General features: G+C 38.4%; 1 protein-coding gene across 1 annotated transcript in view; it reads right to left on the reverse strand.

Annotated features, from left to right (window-relative positions):
- Positions 1-20,009, reverse strand: part of PLA2R1 (phospholipase A2 receptor 1) — a 101,886-nt gene that overhangs the window by 25,549 nt on the left and 56,328 nt on the right. The window contains exons 12-17 of the mRNA XM_054562300.1: positions 12,341-12,543; positions 10,318-10,463; positions 6,525-6,609; positions 4,233-4,365; positions 3,613-3,648; positions 3,010-3,167 (exon numbers count right to left, since the gene is read on the reverse strand). Coding sequence (XP_054418275.1) covers positions 3,010-3,167; positions 3,613-3,648; positions 4,233-4,365; positions 6,525-6,609; positions 10,318-10,463; positions 12,341-12,543 — 761 coding nt within the window. The remainder of the gene's footprint in view (positions 1-3,009; positions 3,168-3,612; positions 3,649-4,232; positions 4,366-6,524; positions 6,610-10,317; positions 10,464-12,340; positions 12,544-20,009) is intronic.

Here is a 20,009-nt window from a genome sequence, read left to right on the forward strand (position 1 = left end):
ATAAAAATGTTAGCTCAATGGACAAGTGGACTGGTAGTTCATGTCAAACAACTCCTAAAGAGCTTGTAGTCTTTTACTTTTTTGGCATTGATCTGACAAACAAGATGTCTCAAAAAAGATGTATTCAAAAATTCACTTTCATCCTGCCTGTGGTCTTCTGTTATTCAAAGAGAAAATATTGACTCATCATTTTTTCCAACTGTTATTTTTGTTTATTTGTATTTCTAAGTTACTACTCTTCATAGAGGAGCCATAGAACACATTTGTAATTAAAAAAAAACCATTTAATTCCCTATCCTGATTCTTCCTATGCTTATAGGATGAGTGTATCACAAAGTGAGTAGTGTGACTTCTACATTTTTAGTTCCTCATTCTGGAATGACATAACTTCTGGACTGATTCACTCCAGGAGGGCTTTTTTACACATGGAATTTCTTACTTATGTAAGCAGTCACCATAAATACCACCACTCCCACCAACAAAAGTACCTAACACAGCCACAGATTATGCAGAAATAAAAATTGCTCTAGAAATCCACAGCTTTCTTGTTTTCTAAATTGTTACCCTTTCCCCTTGTCCCCTTTCTTAGTCTCCACATCCTATACCATCACAGTAAGTTTGTTTTATAGAACAGTGCTGTGTTAGATCAGTCAGCTGCTCACCCCTAATACTGACAGGGCATTCTGTGTTAACATGGTCACAGGTTGGGCAGCAATTTTTGCCATATAAGAGACACCACAAGGTTTGTCTGGTTTGAGATCATAACAATATCTAGTCTTCAACTAGATCATGGCACTATGACTCTCAGACTGCCAAATCTGTGGGTTTTCATGTTCCTTGTATGGGAGGTATTAAGTTTGCCATCCCTACTGGTTTCCCAACCACTAAAGGTGGGGAGAGGGAAATAAGAGAAAGTTGAAGAGAGAACACCTGCAGACGTTCCCAGGAGATCTCAACTCTGTTGGAATGATCAGAGAAGCCTTTACTGTTCATGTCTAGGACAGAGCTGGTGCCATCTTTTGAGGGAGGGTTTTTAAAAAAGATTTTATTTATTTATTTTAGACAGCAGGGAAGGGAGGGAGAAAGAGAGGGAGAGAAATATCCATCTTGCCTCTCATATGCACCAAAACTGGGGATAAAACCTAAAACCCAGGAATGTGCCCTGACCCGTAATTGAACTGTCTACCTTTTGCTTTGCAGGACGATGCCCAAAAAACTGAGCCACACCAGTCAGGGACAGGGAAGATTTTAGTAGTAGCATTTTAATATAATGGAGACTTTATGCTCATATATACCCCTAATGCTGCTGTTTTGTTGCCAGCGCAGGGTTTTTTAAAATGATGTGTTAAGTCAGGTGGGTTCATTTTCAAATTCCACCACTTGGCAGCTGTGTAACCAACTTGATTCACCTCTTTGGAGTTTTAGGTCCTCATCTGTAAAATGTATTAATAACAGTCCCCACAGAGAGTTTCTGGAAAAATTAAACGTCATGAAATATTAGTACGTAGCACAGTGCCTGACATCGTTATGGTAAGTATTGGCCAAATATCAGCTCCTTATGGGATATGCACGCTGCCAAGTCAATGGGTCGGTTTTCAGCCTTGTTATTGCCACCTGGGTGAGGAGCCTGCTATCTAGCTAAAGAAATAAACATATTTTCTGACATCATTACATGTAATCTGTTGATACTTAACATTAAGGTTTGTCTTGAGTGTTACTTTTGCAGGCGCGAAAGGGTGGTAAAGTAGCACACAAACCACCCAAGAGTGGGGGGCATCTGGCTCTGGTGGCTGGCTGGCTGCCACTGAGTCCCTGTGGGACTGTGGAGCTGTCACCTAGCCTTGTTTCTTGGCATTTCCCTCAAAACTCAGTAGCAGTCCTCACCTGCCTGCACCTCACAGGCTATGTGGGCACCAGGCAGGATTATGGAGATGGGAAAGCCCCAGGAGCCGTGAAGATGGCATTTCTCTTATGAATACAGTGCTTTAGTATCGAGCTTCATTTTAGTCAATTTACAAACATGAAAAGGTGATAGAATGAGAGAGGATTCCTGGAGACCATGAAATAATGTTAAATTATAGAAAAAGAAAAAAGGCTTTGTCTTACTTTCAAGGATTTCCTAGGGAAAATTGGGAGTGAGATCTCCCACCCTTAGTGCCTCCCGGTAATTTCTACTGCTCTCTTTTTACTTAGTACATCATATTATTTCCAGCTTTTAAAAAAAATGAGACAAACACCCCAGTGCCTGACACACACCTAACACTCAATAAATACTTGTTAAAGAAGTACGCTGAAAATGTACTCTAATCTCTGGCAATCTGTTTCATTATTTAACACATTCTACATGCTTATTTCTAATTAGCATAGCTCTGCAAAAGAATAAGTCTAGTCTTTTTCTACCATAAGATGAAATGGAAAACCACTCCTTACCATTTTCTGTATATTGAGTCTTTACAAACTGAAAAATATGTACTCTTGGAAGTAAAAATTCAAACTTTAAAACAGCCATGCACCCCCAACCACTTCTGGTCCCTCATATGTGCTTTAATTTCCTCTGGGCCATTCATCTACTCACCGTTTTCTAAAACACTGTGTAATTCTATTTACTTGTATTGATTACAGTCTTCCTTCCCAGACTAGACTATAATTTCCAAGAGGGCAGGAGTTTTGGTTTCTTTTAACTACTCACAGATAGAGCCCCAGTCTCTGGAAGAGTAGACTCTGAATAAATATATGTTAAATGTTCAAATGGACTTCATCCATGCAATAATACTCTGCTTGCTCACCGCAGCTGCTAGTGAAGAATGAAAGAAGTGACTGACCCACATAGTAAAGCTGTGTTTCCATTATTTTCTCTTAATCTCTTTAACAGAAAAAGAAACAATTATCAAAGAGTGTGTGGCTTTTCATGAAACTTAAATAAATGTCTGAAGTCAAACAAAAACATCCCCCGAGGACAGAAGAAGGAGCTAAGCTCTACATTGCTCATGGTTACTTGTATTCAAGTACCGTTCTTATTTTGCTGTGGATGAATTCTTGCTCACGGGCAGAATGAATTGTGAGAAGTTCACTGTGCAGCCAGCCGCAGACAAACTCAAAGGCGGACCATTCTGAGGCATAGGTATGAAAAAGGTACTCTGCATCCTGATAGAAGAGCCAGGGTGCATCTGAAAGAAAAATACACAATGCAAATGATGCAAAAACTATTGACCAATGTAATGCAAACTTAGATAGGATATGCTGTGATGGACCTCAAATTCATAATTTGGTCACTCAACATTAAACATGTGTATTTGTATAAATAAGTATAGTTAAACACTTGCTCATTTTCCTTGGTCTGTGTCATGTAAGAAACCTTCATTTGTATTCAAAGGTCTGGGATAGATGCATATTTTAAAATCACTTGTCATGAAAACAGAGTTCAGCTACAACATTGGTCTTTAATCATATTCAATTAAATTTATTATTTGATTATTAATTATTAATTTGTTGGTTTGAACAAATTAGTTTTAGATTAATGTAAGAGACTTGATTGGAGGACTGTAATAATACAGTAATGGTGTATATATAGCACATAATTAGAAGTTCAAGAACTGGAAGGATAGTTCTTACCATATTGGTACCAGAGTGGAATCTTGGGTCTCACATCTGCAAAGTGAAAACAAACCACCCTAAGTAACCTTTCTTCACTGATGTGCTATCCCTGCATTGCTTCAGATCTAAACACAATATTTTTGTGCTTCACCTTTTAAGAAACCATTTAAAACCAGGCTCTTTGTGATATTTGGAACATGGTTAGTTCTCATACTTGAGGAGGAGGCTCAAGAACGGACTCTGATGAAAGAGGGAAGGATGTGAACACTTGTTGAGGGCCCACTGTGTGTCACACACTCTGTGAGGTGCTTTCACTTCCTCATTTGACAAGTAATTTTATTTGCTTGTAATGTCACCATGCCATTTCTTCGAGATTGTACTCACCAAAATACAATACAATACAGTCAGTTATCCTCATTTCCCGTTACCTACTTAGCCTACTGCATTAGTGTTGCCTTTATTCATCCCCCTAGGATATACATTCTTTGCTAAAATAGTGCAGTTGGTTCATCATGAAGGTGTTGATACTGTCATCCAAGGTGCTTGCATTTTAGACCCCTTTAACTATTTATTTGGGAAAATGCTGTATAGACTATTAGAAAACAAACATATAGTAAAGATCTTATTAATATTTTTACCTCTTGGAATTTTGCATATCCATTCACGTTTGGAACCACAGTGCAAGGGCAGCAATGTTTTATTTGCTTTATAAACAGCACAATTTCTTGTATCATCTCCAAAATAAGTATTGTCTAAAAATGAAGAGACAACCTGCAGCAGATGAAGTTCATTATTCCTTAATGATGATTCCTCCACAAAATGTTTCAAAAGATCATAAAAGGCGCTGTTGTAAATAAACCATGACTGACTTCAGGAGGAAGCTCCGGAAATGTATGGATGTGGTCCCAGTTAAAGGTTGTTCCCCATTTGTGAAGAACAAGCTAATCAAATTTTAGCATTTTTTCTGAAAGATGCTTTTTTCTCCTTAAAAAGAGGCATGGTACTCTTTTCTCCAGAAAGACAAAGCAGACACATGCTTCCTTCTGAACTTGCACTGCTTCCTCACTGGCAGGATTAGGCTAGTCCGGGGGTCCTGGGCACTTTCTTAGAGGCTCAAGGACCTGTCAGATTTGGTCTCATGTTTGATGTAGGTTTTTTTGTACAGACACTAAGCTTTTAGTTTCTAATCACTAAATTCTAAGTTACCACTAGCTTTATTCAGGAAACTATCAAACACTTTCCATGAATTATCACACAACAGAGGTATTAAATAAACATTGAACTTTTTCAATGATTTAATGACTACCTGATAGAAGAGTAGATGGACCACAAGTGAAATTACGGTAAAAATACGGAAAAAAGAGGATGTTTTGAAACCATCTATACTCCTCTTCAAACATGTACACTGTCATGCAACAATTCCTCTAACTTAAATATATGTAAACTATGATTCAGAGAACAGCATGAATTTGAATATTCATTTTATTTAGTGGACTTCTCCATGGCTCTGTCTCCATTTTTCTGAACCAAATTGTCTATTCCTCTCCTATTACTCATGAGTTTGTTTTACTAAAATGAAATGGAACATTCCAAACCACTATGTACACATCATTTTTAAGTGCCATATTGATGTAAACCACCCAGCTATGTCATGAGGGGGCAGGTCGACCCTGCTATACCCCTTCTGCTTTCTGGGCCTGTTTCTCATCAGCAAAATAGATGGGTGGGGGTGGGGGGTCTTCAAGATCTCTTCCCACTCTCTGGTCTTGATGCCCTTTTCAAAGAAGCATTATAGGAGTGGAAAACTTCGTTTTTTTAGCTAGCGTGCCCTGATTATTTTCTTCTCACTGTAAACATACAGCTTTTCCACACACCTCTCCCTTGACACAAATCTGAGAGTTATCTATGTTGCAGGCCTAGAGATCCCATTTCTCTATTGATCTTTACTCTTCCAACGTTTAGCAACTGATATGGGACACGTAGGAGACATTATAATGTTGTGGCTTTGGAGTCAGACCACCCGTGTACCAATCCTGGCTCTCCTGTGCATTATTTTAACAAACTAATGAATCACTTCAATCCTCACAGCATTGACTATGGTAAGGATGGGAAGAGACAATGCAGGCGTGCCCTCGGCTCAGAACTGAACAGATTTATAGTTCAATAAACGGGCTGCACCAAATGCTCACTTCAGGCTGTTGCCAGCCGCCCCATTTCACAGGTGCAGCTGAGTAACTTGATTTTCTGCCTGTGTCCTCGGATGGACCCCATTTCAATCTGGGATACTGCTTCTGTTTTTTTTACCCCCCTATCCTCCATAGGAAATATATGAGAATTCCTCATTGCACCTGAAAAAATATGTGGTAGTGAGTGCCCTCTTTCCTTCACAGAGGTTTTTATAAGTGTGAGGCTTAGTGAAAAGCAAGTCTTTTTTTTTCCTTCCAAGTACCTTGCTTTGGCTGAGAAGGAGGTAATATTTTTAAGACTGGGATTTGTGTCCTTTTAGAGTGAGATAAATAGAAAACGGTTCTTTTCTATATGACATGGATGAGGGTCCTACAATCATATAATAAAGTGCTAGGCAGGTAGGGATGGTAGATTAAAGGAAGCCTGGTATTATTTTAAATAACAGTTGCTTCTTCGGTGGGGACTCTTCACATGGTAGATGGTTTGAGGACCCTTCTGGAGATTTTGATTCCTTTTCCGGATAAAAGCCTACAGAGGGCCTCAGAGCTATTTGGTTAGCCAAGGTTTCTCAGGATGTTGCTGAAATAGCTCTTCTGGTACCAAGGTCTGGTGTTGTTTCTGATTTGTATCTGAGTCATGGGAAATATGGTTATTATTTCCAGGTTCTTTTGGTTGGTTTACCAAGTGGTTCCAGGGCCACCTGTTTTGAATTCATTTCCTTTTCTCTGGTTTGGAAAACTTACAGGGGTTCCATCAGACCACTCCCAAGAGCCAGCGTTCAGTGGGTTTCTCTTATTAAATCCAATCCAGAACTGCCTTTCTTCTGTCCTGTGAAGAGAAGAAACAAAAACACTTGGCCTTTTCCATGGACTCCACAACATTATGAAAAATGTTCAAGGAAGTATCTGTGTGTGCAGGAAACAGCTGAGGTGTGTGGCCAGCCACAGACAGACACGTATCTAACATTTTGTGTGTGCAAAACCTGAGATCTGAAACGAACTGTGAGAAGATTTAGCCTCGCTTCCTTTTCCTGTCAGTTTGTATGGTGTGCGCAATGGTGACAGGCAGTTGGGGGACAAATCAGCCCTTGTTGAGAACACAGCTTTCTCATGTTCACTAGGAATGGTAACACTTTTCAATCAGGACAAGTGAAAGCAAGTCGGTAAGAGATTTTGGACTTCTCCTTCCTAGAGGACTTTTTATTACTTTATTATTTATACTACTTTACAAAGCTTTCTTCTTTTTTATTTTTTGTCACATGTGCATGTATTCTTTGAAGGTTAATCACGACCACCCCTGTTTAATAAAAGGTACATGGCAGGTTTTGTTGGTTTGTTTTTCAGATCCCAACATAAATGTTCCGATGCAAATCAGTCTGAGGTGCAGTGGGTTACCTTGAGCGGTTGGCACTGGGTCAGGCTTGGCGCGGAGCCCTGCAGACTCATAGGGCTAATGTGTCACACCACAGGTGACTCAATAAATCAAGCAATAAAGTTGAAGTGTACAAGAGCCATCTCACTAGATCATTTTTTGAATCTGTTGGTAGTCTTTTAAAACGTGTTTTTTTTAAAAAAAGTTTCATTCTTTATGCTGTTACAGTTGTCCAAAAATTTCCCCCTTTGTTCCCTTATTAAGATCATTTTCTGAGAGTAATTTTGAAGAATAAAATATTTATAAGCCCTGGTCAGGTAGTTCAGTTGGTTAGATCATCATCCCCTGTGCCAAGATTGTGGGTTGGGTTCCCCGTCAGGGCACATACAAAAGTCAACCAATGAATGCATAAATAAGTGGAAAGACAAAATCAGTGTTCCTCTCCCTGTCTCTCTCTCTCAAATAAATGATTTTAAAAAATCTATAAGATTCAGAAGTCATGACAGATGCTTTATTTTCCTTATTCAGAGAAGCAAGCTTATTCTTCGGCAGATACCTGAGCTCCTCTGCCTGAACGATACAAATGAACGTAAAGTGTGACTTAGAAAATCCGAGAGATCACTGGGGCTCAGGTGGCCACTGCCATGATTACATGTGACCTTTCAGGTTGTGGAGGGTGAGACTGCTGCCTCAGGGTTCAGCCGGTCATATTAACCTCAACGCCCTAGGCTGGAAATCCGCACTACTCGCCCTATGCTGAGGACGGTTTATGCCTTTCCTCACGGAATTCAGTTCTACAGCCTTCCTGCTATGTACCGGCTCCTAGAAAAACTGGTATTTATTTTCCTTCCATCAATTTCCTAAACTTGTATAATTTCTAATGATGTAATATAATAATATAACTAATAAAATAGAAATAGAAAAGCAGTGCCATAGGAAAGAGAAGTATATATGCTAACTGTGAGAACTGGTTTATTTGCTACAACTAAGCATCAGGTTTGGCTGAACTCCCTGGTAGTCAGGGCAAAGGTAAAACATGCATCATATAGCTTTTGTGATTAGGCGCTGAAAATCAATAACTTGACAGATGCTTGGCACTAAGTTCATCTAGAAATTCCAAGTGCGAGAACTTATATAAATAGAAGTGATATTTGATCTTACAGTAAATGTGGAAGCAGTTTGCATTTGGTTGTTTCATACAGCAAAGCTCACTATATACACTTATGCAAGTGTTTTTAGCAAGTGGCTAAAGTCATGAAGCTAAAGTCATGAGGACAATAAAGACTATTGTATATCCTTTGGACTGTGGCCCCACCCTTGGCTAACAATTCAATTAACCAGGAAGTTTCTTGACCTTTTCCTCAGTCTCAGAGAATCTGATTCAGCAGCTCTTGGGCAAGACAGAGGGTTCAGTGTTGAAAGGTGTCCCAAGAGAGTGTGATAATCAGCAGGTTTGGGAATCCTGGTCTCTGGTCAGCGTTTACTGCAGAAACTAGAGTTCTATGAAATGTTACTAAGTGTTCTCAAAAAAGTTTTGTGGTCAGAGGAAGTGCTTCCGTCTAAGAGCCTTTACGATACTAATGTGTGTGGCAAATTTCCAAGGTTGTATTGGTGCACACTGCTTTGCAAACATATTTGACCACGAGGTCTGCCTTCTTCCCTCACAGAGTACTCCATGAGACACACACTGGGAGATGGTGTCAGACTCCCACCATTAAGGTCATTTTTGTAGATTTTTGAGATGACTAATTTGATAGATGTTACATATTAACCTTCTTTTCTTTATTAAAACTTTTTAAAAAATGTATTTTCTTTTTTTAAAATTTTTAAATCATGTTTATTCTATTACAGTTGTCTCAATTTTTCTCTCTTTGTTTCCCTCCACCCAATCCACCCCCACCCCCTGCTCCCACAGTCAATTCCCACTCTGTTGTCCATGTCTATGGGTCATTCATACATATTAACCTTCCTATGGGAAGGTTAAGATTTTCCTCAAAAAATAGTTCTGGATTTTCTCTGAGACTCAGGCAAGTATTTCACTAAAACTCTAGACTTCCTTCCAGAGCTAGGGGACGAGTAGCTGGTGTTACATTTGTTTTTGTTAAATAAATGTAAATAAATGTAAATAAATAATGGAGGCATGGCTCCATTAGACCACAGCATCCTCAGGAGCACCATTTTGTCTGTCATGCCTATTGAATTCTCTAGCCTGCTATGCACATAACAGTGCCCCTCTCATAGAAGATACGTCCAAAATGTATGCTGACTGACAAGAACATTCTAGAGAAAGAAGAGGCCAAGGCCTGGGGAGACTTACTATGAGTATACGGTGGCTGTCTGCAAATATCTGAGAATAGATTAGACTTTATCTGTATTGCCCTGGCTTACTATAAAGTTAATCTTTGAAACCAGCTTTTAACAATGCAATGGGCTTTCTCCCAAGGAAGGAGCCCTCTGAACGTTGAAGGGATCGTGCTGACAGCGGATGACCACAGGAATGCAGTGGAGGGGATTTCTGGCATGTGGGTGGAGGGTAGCTCAAGATCTTTTTTTTTTTTCAATTTAAATTTATTGACTTTCTAACTTTATGGAATTCAAGATTCTGTAAATTTGCAAGATGGACATAGATAAGTGAACACGTTTCCTTGAACGTAAAATAGGGGGTTGGATTGGATTTTTTTAATGAGTGGGACTTTCATTTTTTCAAACAAAAATCTTACCTGGACTTTGATTATATACGAAATAATAGAAGTGGAGCTGGTTGGAGCTGCTTAGTGAGCGAGGAACCAGGAGCTCTGCAGAGGTGGCTCCTTACTGAGGTTCCAGGACCCTCAGTTCCTCAGTCAACAGTTAGAAAACCACTGGGCTAGCTAATTTCTGAGTTTGGCAGGAAAATCTCTAAAATTCTGATTTTAGTCCACAGAAAAGATTTCAAACATCAGAACAATGCCACATTGTTCTTTGTTTTAAGGACTGAGAACTTGATGCAATATAGATATAAATTTATATGTATATATTTTCTTTCATAACTAGCAGCTAGCAGGTTTTAGGCTTAAAACAAATACTTGAGATTTTAAACAAACATTAGGGATACTTATCCCTAAGTAGCCATTATTAGGAGACAGAATATTTGACTGTAATTTTTCAAAGTTAACAAGTATTTACCAATTAAATTTTGAATCTAGAAGCTTATTCACAAAATTCTCTTCCTCAATATGGGCAAAGCTGGCAAGATGAGCTCCAAATTCTTCACAAAATGCTTCAGCTTCTCTCCATGTTCTTTTCATCAATACTTTTTCACTATGAAATACCTATATAGTAAAAAAAAAGAAGAAAAGAAAAAAAAGAAGAAGTTGACACTGTCACAGATAAGGTGAGGCTATTTGATTCTGGACAAGAAAATAATATTAATATAATTGTTGTCATTATTCTTTATTAAAAGCTTGACCCATTAGGGAGAAATAACACTTATTGAACTAGAATATACCTATCATAAAACTGTTATCTCATTTTATCCTCACAACAAATTTATGAGAACATGATAAGCTGTTTCATCAATGAGCTCCTTAAGGATTCTTTTTTTTCCCTCCTCCTAAATTTCCTGTGACTTGTCCCTAAAGAAATATTTTTCAAGAGATGAGGAGAGTCATTCTAAGACAGGTTATAGATTCCAGGCTACACAGCTGCAAATGGGCAGAGCTAGAAATAGACCCAATACTCCTTGCTTCCAGAGTCCATGAATTTCCATCCCACCAAATTGCCTGCTGACAAGTTAGAATTGGCTGAATGATCATGCGTCTGGCTGATCCATGCCAAGAAATAAAAAATGAGATCTGGGACCTTGGAGAGGTATATTTCTAGGATCTTTGGGTCTTAGCTGTGCCTAAATTCTCTGCTGTTTCTCAGCCGTCCTCATTGTAGCAGGAAGAAGTCAGAGAAACAGAGGGTCTGCTTTTGGTTTTATTTAGGATCAAGGATGAGGGACTGAAGACCCAGAGCTCTAGATCCTGCCTCTGCAACCCCCTCATTTTTAACTTTCCAACACTAAGCCGAAGCCTCTGGTGCCAGCCTTCACCAGGCTCTGATTTGCTGCAACCAGAATGAATAGGTTTCCCAGTCCTGTGGACAGTAGTAGCACAGCCTTTCCATCTTTAAATTATATGTCAGAACTTGCCTCCTTTGGGCACCTTTTCTTACATCACTTTAAATTAACCAATCCTACCACCATGTCCATCAAACACACCATACATTTGTTGAAATATTAGGGGATATATAATAAAAAAAGCTCTGGACTAGGAGTTTCAAGATCAGGGATTTATTTCAACTCTGTCAATAAATAGTTGTGATCTTAGGTAAATCACTTCATCTCGTTAGCCTCAGCTTACTCATTTCTAAGGGTTAACTTCTTGCTCTATAAGGTCACTCTAGGTGTATTATTCTATGAATTGAATGTAGGATTATACACATGTACATTTAAATTGAGTGCATTCATAGATGTTTCATGCCATCTATACATATGCAGCATCTCTAGAGATAGAGGCTTTCTCCATTCCGTTTTGCATGTGCCCATATATCAAAGATCTTTCTCCTATGACTGTGGAAATCTCTATTTATAAAATGAACCAAAGATAAAACCATCAAACAAAAACATCATATTTCAAAAATACATATTTCTGACAGGAAGATTGTAGGTACTGGTTTAAATCTAAGATCTAAAGCTGTTTTGTAAAAAGATATTTCTTCACACATTTATTTACACACACACACACACACACACACACACACACATCAATCATATGTATTAATTTGTTTGATCGTCCAATGTCCGGCAAGCTGCAAATGCTATCCTTAGCAGCAGAATCATAGTATAGTATAGTATTCCATAATGAGGACTTTATTCGCTTGCTTACACATGATACGGAATTGCACCATTTTCATACCCGGAACAATATTGCCTAGGACCCCGATATTAATCCTCAAGAGGAGGACTTCAGTGTCACTAGAGATATCTTTCTTTGGCTTAAAAAATATTTTGGAATACAAGTGAAATGATAGAGACAATGAACACATGTTCATTATGCATCTCTGTGTGCCAGGCGCTGTTCTGGAATAAAAGAATTTGGGATATATGAACAAAATGGAAATAATGTTGCTCCAATTGAGAATGCCCATGTAAGCTTGACATCACCTTGAAGCAGCTGGCCAGGCCTGGCTCTGATTCCCAGTCCAAATAGCAAGGCTGAAAGGGCCATCTCTCTTCATGCTCAGTTTTCTCCCGTTTTTCCACTGGTTGCTTGCATAAGGACATTGCTTTAAAGTGTGTACAGTCCTTCACTTCCCAACGGCCAGCAGGATTCCTTCCTCGCATGACAACACAGCCACCGCTGTAGCCTAAAAGCAGAAAACAACACTTCCAACACCAGCCAACTAGAACATTTTGCGCTCAGAAGACTTCTTCAGAGTGTTGAATAATTGACATCTCATAATGAAGCACCCAGACAAGAACAGTGAAGGTGAAAAAGGATGATTTCTTGGCATGATTTTTTCATTTCACATCCTCTCTGGATAAAGACTAGAAGATGAAAAACTGAGAGAAGAGACACTGTGAAGATTGAAATTTGGGCATTTTAAGCTCAGATGGCAAATAATGGAAAACTAGGGGATATTCCATCTTAAACTGAATTATCCCCACCCCTCTTCAAACACCAACATCTTTGAATTATTGAGCTTTTTAACGGTGCAGAAAGAAGTTTAACTTGCCATTTCTTGAGTATGAATGCATGCTGTGCTTTGAGGCCACAGTCTGAAAAATCAACAACGAAAAATGCATAGTGCATATCCTCTGAGAAGTAGATTCAGTAGGAAAAAATATGTAAGTGATGGATTTAAGTTATTTGGAAGGTACACAACAGGAAACTAAACTGTAAACTGCAGCAGAGTGGAGAGAATGAGATACATTCTAAAACAGGGTGAAAGTCTAGGGGTAGGAGTAGGGGCAGACTTCAGCAAAAATGGGAAGACCTTCTAGTTATGGACAAAACTCCATTTTATTCTTTTCTGTATGTTTGAACATACTGGAAAATGAAACATTTTTTCCCGTGGAAACAATTTCTAAGTTAAGATCCTCAAGTTTGTCATCAAATTGACACAACTTATAATAGAGCTAAAAATAGACTTCAAACTTAAGTACATAGTAGAAAATAATCCTGTCCTGAAAATATAATAAAAACTGAGAAAGAATGAGTTTTTTTCTTGAATGTAGAGTGATCATCTAATTACTTAAATCAACATTCAACAACAACAAAAATGGTGCATCTACATCTACATACGAGGCTAGGCTGCATATTAGCTGCCGGAGACAGAAGGACAACACTAAACCAAACCAAACAAACAAAACCCAACTCTTAGTTTAATGTGAGGCACAGAGACATAAACACTTAATTGCAATCAACAGAATGTGTAAAGTGCAATAGGAGCCGTGCGTGCTCTGATTTCTGTGGGAGACTTTAGAAAGATTATGGAGGCTGCCTCGGGATATCAGTAAAGGATTTGTAGGAAGTAACGTCTGAGCTGAGCTTTGAAGGATGAGAAAGAGAGAAGTTTTCAAGGAGTGCTTATAAAAAAGCAAGTGATTATAGATGAAGCATCTGAACACTTGTGATGATTCTGGACCTAAAGGCATTTTAAAAAATGTAGTCACTCCCTACTAGATAGTTGTCTTGCTTTATTTCCCTTCAGAAGTAATGGTTTCAATTTTTTTTTTTTTTAACTACAGAGCAACTGGCATTATCCTTGTCAGCCATTACTTGGTTGTTTTGTGCTGACAGAAAAGACTAAAGAAAGGGAAAATGAAGAGTGAGAGAAGAAAAAAGACCGATAAGATATACAAAGAACCTCTCCTAAAGGAATGGGAGAGTGTAAAATAGAGAAAGAATAAGGGAGCTGCGTCAACAATCCTGGGTCCACACTGGGTATCACAGTGACAAGAGAGTCCCCATTTGCAAGAAGCTCCCAGTCCGGTGTTTGTGTGCACACTGATGCATCAAAGAGACCAACAAAGGTGAAAATGACTCATCATAAACAAGGAAACATACTTAGTATGACTCTGATAGAAGAAAAAGAAGTTGAGAGCTGGCCATACAGAGGCCATTAGTCAGTTCCACTGAACAGAACAGCTAGATAGTGTTAACGATGGAGGGTAGGGGCCAGACACGGGGGAGAGATTATAGTGCGCAAGCACCGCCTCCCGGGAATGGAGCTTTGCAGTCCTGTTGAATGCAATGCCCAAAATGTAGCTCACAGTCTAGTAGGGTCATGAACAGTGGAGATGTTGCATGCTCTGTGTGATGAAATTCTAATGAAATTGAATTATATGGAAATCCACACAGAAGCTCAAAGTAATATACAAATAGCGTTGCTCTAGTGACAGAGGAAGGAAACCACATACTCCCACCTGATTTCTCCACCCTTCCTTTCCCAGCAGCATTTGACTTGGAGCTGGAAGTCTGGGGTTCTAGTTCCAGCACAAATAATAAGTAACTTGAAACTCAAACAAGTTGTATTAGTCACCAAAAAAAGCTTATCTAAAAGACGGAGATAACAATCTCTATTCTTCCCACGGATTTGGATGAAATCAAATAAAATAATGTATTAAAACGCACCCTGAAAGATATAAAGGGCTATAACCACCCTTAAGATGTTGCTTCTATTCTTATTTTGGCTGTTTTCATTACAAAACCTGGGATTTTGTGACACGAGTTCTGCCTGCAGGTTCAAAGAATTTTTATAAAGCTTGAATCAGCAACTTTAAAATGTAATATTCTTTTTTGTTGGTCTTGCATTTTGTCTTATGTTCCCACATCAGACAATGATTAAATAGCTTTGGTTTTGGATACTAAAGATATTCAACTCATCTTCATTAGTGCAGAAGGAGATGTTTGTGAACTGATATGAGGACAGGAAGTGATGCAGGAGTGTTATTTCTCTCCTAAAGTGGTTTACTTAATGGAACATTTGACCCAAATTTTAGAATCTCAGCCCCAAAGAAGCAGTAAAGTGGTGTAATAAAGGGAGACTGGGCTAAGGGAGATATAAATGAAATTTATAATCATACATTATGGGGATGCTTGCAAAGCCAAATAATGCAGGTAGGGTGTGAGAAAGAGCAGAGGTGGTTTTTCTCCCAGAGAAATTGTTCTCAAATTCAATAACTCATTTCCCACTGGAGAAGAAAAACTCTCACCCTATCCCACAGTGATGAATCTCACATCTCAACTAATTTTCTTTACCTGTCCTACCCTCCCTCTACCTTCCCCTACCCCCGCTGATGCTCTCGGTCAAACATGAAAGAGAAAACTTTCAGTCGCTTAAGAAATTCCAATTCACTCTTCCAGTCTCTTCCATTTGGCAAAGCTATCTAACCATACATGATGAACTGAACTGGGAAAGCCTCTACCTTCTACCTCTCTGGCCAAATACCTGAAAACAAACAAGACCCACTTATGGCCTCATGGTCAGGGTGGAACTATAACTGGGCCTTCCCCATGGAGAAAAATGAAGCTACTGGGGTAGGAAGGCGAGCTGTCCTGGAGTTCTATCTGCCTGATACTGTGCCAGGCATTTTTTATGGTCTGTTTCCTGTTGAACTTCAAAAACTACTTAAGGTAGATATTAGTATTTACAGTTTACAAATGACAAAATGGAGGCATAGAGCCTTAGTAACTTGCCTAAGTCCCTATACTTAGTGAGGATTTGATCTAGAATTTGGAAACAGATTTATTTCACTGTACTATGAGACAACATTAAAGTACAGAGTAGGCAGGCATTCAGTCAATAGTTGTTGAATGAATGACTGAAGAATCTTCCCCTCAGATAGTTTGCTTCCATTTCAATGGAGCTCCCTCTCATGTCCCTGGTCATGTTCTCTTGTTTGTGTGGTTACAGCATTTCTATGAAGATCTATGATCACATCCTTATCTTGTATGATAATTACCCATATGATCATATAAAGCACCCAAGGGTGCTTTGAGTTTGCCCTCATTTATGTGGTGGTCATTTCAGAACTCTGATGAGCCTGAAAGTGGATTCACCTGTCTATCCACTGGCTGGCCAGGCTTCTTAATACTCCTTGCTTAGAGCAGGGCACTTTCAAGAAAACAGATCTGACTTGCTTCACTTGATCCCATTTTCCTTGTCATCGGTAGATTTCCATTGACTTGGGGCAACTGGGGAAAATGTGCACTGGAGTTATCCCATGTGAGTGAAGTATGCCTTTTTTGCAGTGACATCTAGATCAAGAAACATAAAACTTTTGTCACAAAGCCTGAGTTTTGGATGGATGCAAAATAGTGATGTCAAAGTGTTTCTTTTTCACTGCACAGACACCTAGGAAACTCTAAAAAGCTATTTTGAATGTCCTAACTAGTATGGAATCGTATGGTTTTTTGTTTTCTGTTTTTGTTTTTTTTTTCACCATTAAGCAGCCTCCCTTTATATTATGTCTTTAAACTAAGTACAAAGTACATTTTAGTTTCCAGGCATTACCTTCCCCCTAAATGAGAAAGTCCCTTTTGTCATTTCGCCTTTAATCAGTGGCACTAGTTAGTAAGGATCAAAATTGTTTTTCCTGTTTTACCTGACTAGATAATTCTCTCAAAATACCAAGTACCACAGAGTCCCTTTGTTGTTGTTTTTTGTTTTAATAAACACCAGAATTTCCTACTGTTTTGAGAGCAGGAAATTTGGGCATGAAAGAAAAGAAATGCAGACATAAAACAGGTTAAGCAAAAACCTTGTACTTCTGAATTCAAACAGAAAATAACAGTTTGAACTCCAGAAGTATTTCATCTTAGACACACACACACACACACACACACACACACTTTCTAGCTTAGATCAGTGAACTGGACGAGAAACAATAGAAACCAACAAGCGATGAACACTCGTATGAGTGGATTGTGATACTGAAATAATACCACTTCCCATTAAGATGAACCAGGGTTCCTTGATGAATTGGATGTTTCTAGGTTCAGAGCGGAAATGTACATCTTGTCATACCAAATAGCAAGGGAGCTATCAAAGGCTTCTAGTGTTATAGTAAAAGGACTCAGGAGGTAGTGCTTGAGACTTTCATTTTCATTAAAAAAGATGATAATTGCAATGGATTAAAACATATCAAATATGTTTTAAATCCTTCATAACAGTGCTAAAAAAACTGGTTACTGTTGCAAGATGCTTATAAACAAATAATCATTTAAAAAACTAGTAAAGGGAAAGAATGGAGCATTTATTCTGTTTTCCCTATAAAAACTGTATCACAAAATAACACCTTTATAAATATATACTCCTTCCCGACCTATGAAGGAGAAAGCCCTTCATGGATCAATGGATCTAGGCATTGACCATTAATGGCTGCCAGCATTGCAAAAAGTGAGAAAATTGGACATTATGTGCCTCAACATAGAACGCACAGCCACCTATGAAATGGTCTTTCCAAAAAATATACGAAAATCTGAATTGCATCAGGTCTCTCATTTTAACTTGTTAAAAATATAAAAATGCCAATATTATGGAAAATAAAGAGACAGAGTGACACACTAAACAATATATGGAAATATAATAAAAAAGTTGAGACTATAGGAAACTCTAGGATAAACAACCCTTTTGTATCAACAAATAAAAAAAATGAAAGACAACACCAAGCAAGAGAGAAACATAGAGATTAAAATAGATTTTAGGAGATTTATCAATTTATTGCAATGTGTGTACTTTTTTGGAATCCTAATTCAAACAAACTGTGAAATACATTATATATTTATGAGTCATTTAGAAATGTGAGCACTAAAAATTTGTTATGAATTATAGTTAATTACTTTTAGGTATGACAATTGTATTATATTAATGTTTTTAAAAAAGGAGTCTTTATCTTTTAGAGATGATACTAAGAAATTTATGGATGAAACAATATAATATCTGGGATTTGCTATGAAACAATATGGGAAGTGGGGGCAGTGGTTGGTGTTATAGATGAAACAAGATGGACCATGAGCTGATAATTGATAACATCAAGTGATGGGTATATAGTGGTTCATTTTACTATCTGGAGAGCATAACAGAGTTGAAAAAAATGGCAGAACCATGATTCCACTACAGAAGGACTATTTTGATAATCTGACATAAAAGAGAGTCTTGGCTGAGTTTATTTAAAAAAACAAAACAAAACTGTAGCCCTGGCTGGTGAGGCTCAGTGGATTGAGTGCCAGCCTGTGAACAAAGGGTCACTAGTTCAATTCCCAGTCGGGGCACGTGCCTGGGATGCAGGCCAGGTTCCCAGTCGGGGGTGCTTGAGAGGCAACCACACATTGATGTTTCTCTACCTACCTCTCTTTCTCCTCCCCTTCCCTTCTGTCTAAAATTAAATAAATAAAGTGTGTGTGTGTGTTTAAAAAATAAAAAACAACCCAAAAAACTGCAGGCTTCCTGTTCAGGGGTCAATTTATGTGGTCAGTCTAGGCTGGATTAAGATTCTGATATGGGGACTAAGCTAATGGATATTTTCTGTGTAGGTGTGACAGGCAGGAAGAAAAAAAGTGATTTAGAACGGTGTATCTGCAAGCTGTGATTTAAAAGAAAAAAGGAAACACAGGGGCTTTTATATTGCTATTTTCTTCCCCCAAAGATTTACATTTTCATCTTATTCAGAGACAATTTACTCAATGTCAATCTGCATGAGCAGCCAAACTGAGCATCACGGTATTATTTTTGCTTCAGGGAAAAGAGAGAAAGAGTAATGTCACTCAAATTACAGCAGAAACTTATGAATGACAAGGAGCTCTGCTTCAGCTCCAGATTTTAGACATCCAAATATGCCCCAAGGAAGGTAACATTAAAAACTAAGAATTCTGTCTACTCAAAATGTATTAATTTATTTTGACAGGTATAGACATTCTTAACTAAATTCCAAAGTATATTAGAAATGATACCTGAGCTTTTTTATTTTTTCAGTAAGAGTGTGACATGGAACTTTACTATTCTCTGCATTTTAATAATATTCATAGATCTTTATTGAGTGAACTGGGATATTTATTTAGAGCTATGCAAAGTCACCACTTACTATATAAATTTTCTAAACTGATGCTTATACAGACAAAAAAAATCTTGTCTTAACTTTATCTGGTGTACATTCTTAAAAAGTACGGTTTTTAAAAAAACAATCCTCACCTAAGGACACTATTTCATTGCTTTCAGAGAGAGAGGAAAGGAGAGAGGAAGGGCGAGAGACACATCAATGCAAAAGAGAAGCATCGATCAGCTGCCTCCTGTACACGCCCAGATCGGGGATAGTTTGGGCCTGGACCAGAAATTGAACCTGCAACCTGAGTATGTGCCCTGACCAGGAATTGGACCCACAATCTTTCTGTTATGGGACAATGATCCAACCAACTGAGGCACACGAGCCAGGTCAAAAAGTACAGTTTTTTAAAAGCAATAATAAGCTACATATTTTAGAGCATTTCGGTTCACAGGAAAATAGAGTGCAAAGTACAGACTTTATAACCCTTGCCCCATATAGACAAAACTTCGCCCACTACTGACATCCCATACCACAGTGGTACATTTGTTAAAATCCATGAACCTGCATTTACACATCATTATCACCAAAAGTTCACTGTTTAAATGAGGATTCATTATCGGTGTTGAACATTCTACAGGTTGGGACAAATGTATGAAGACATTTATCCACCATTGTAGTATCATGTATTGATAGAAAATGTCACTGCCTGAAAAACCCTCTGTGCTCTGCCTATTCCGTCCCTGCCCATTAACCTCTGTGAACCACTCATCTTTATGCTGTCCCC

Source organism: Pteronotus mesoamericanus, unplaced genomic scaffold (genome assembly GCF_021234165.1).
Source record: "Pteronotus mesoamericanus isolate MK-2021 breed Mesoamerican mustached bat unplaced genomic scaffold, CSHL_Meso_final scaffold_651, whole genome shotgun sequence".
In the NCBI taxonomy this organism is placed as follows: Eukaryota; Metazoa; Chordata; class Mammalia; order Chiroptera; family Mormoopidae; genus Pteronotus; species Pteronotus mesoamericanus.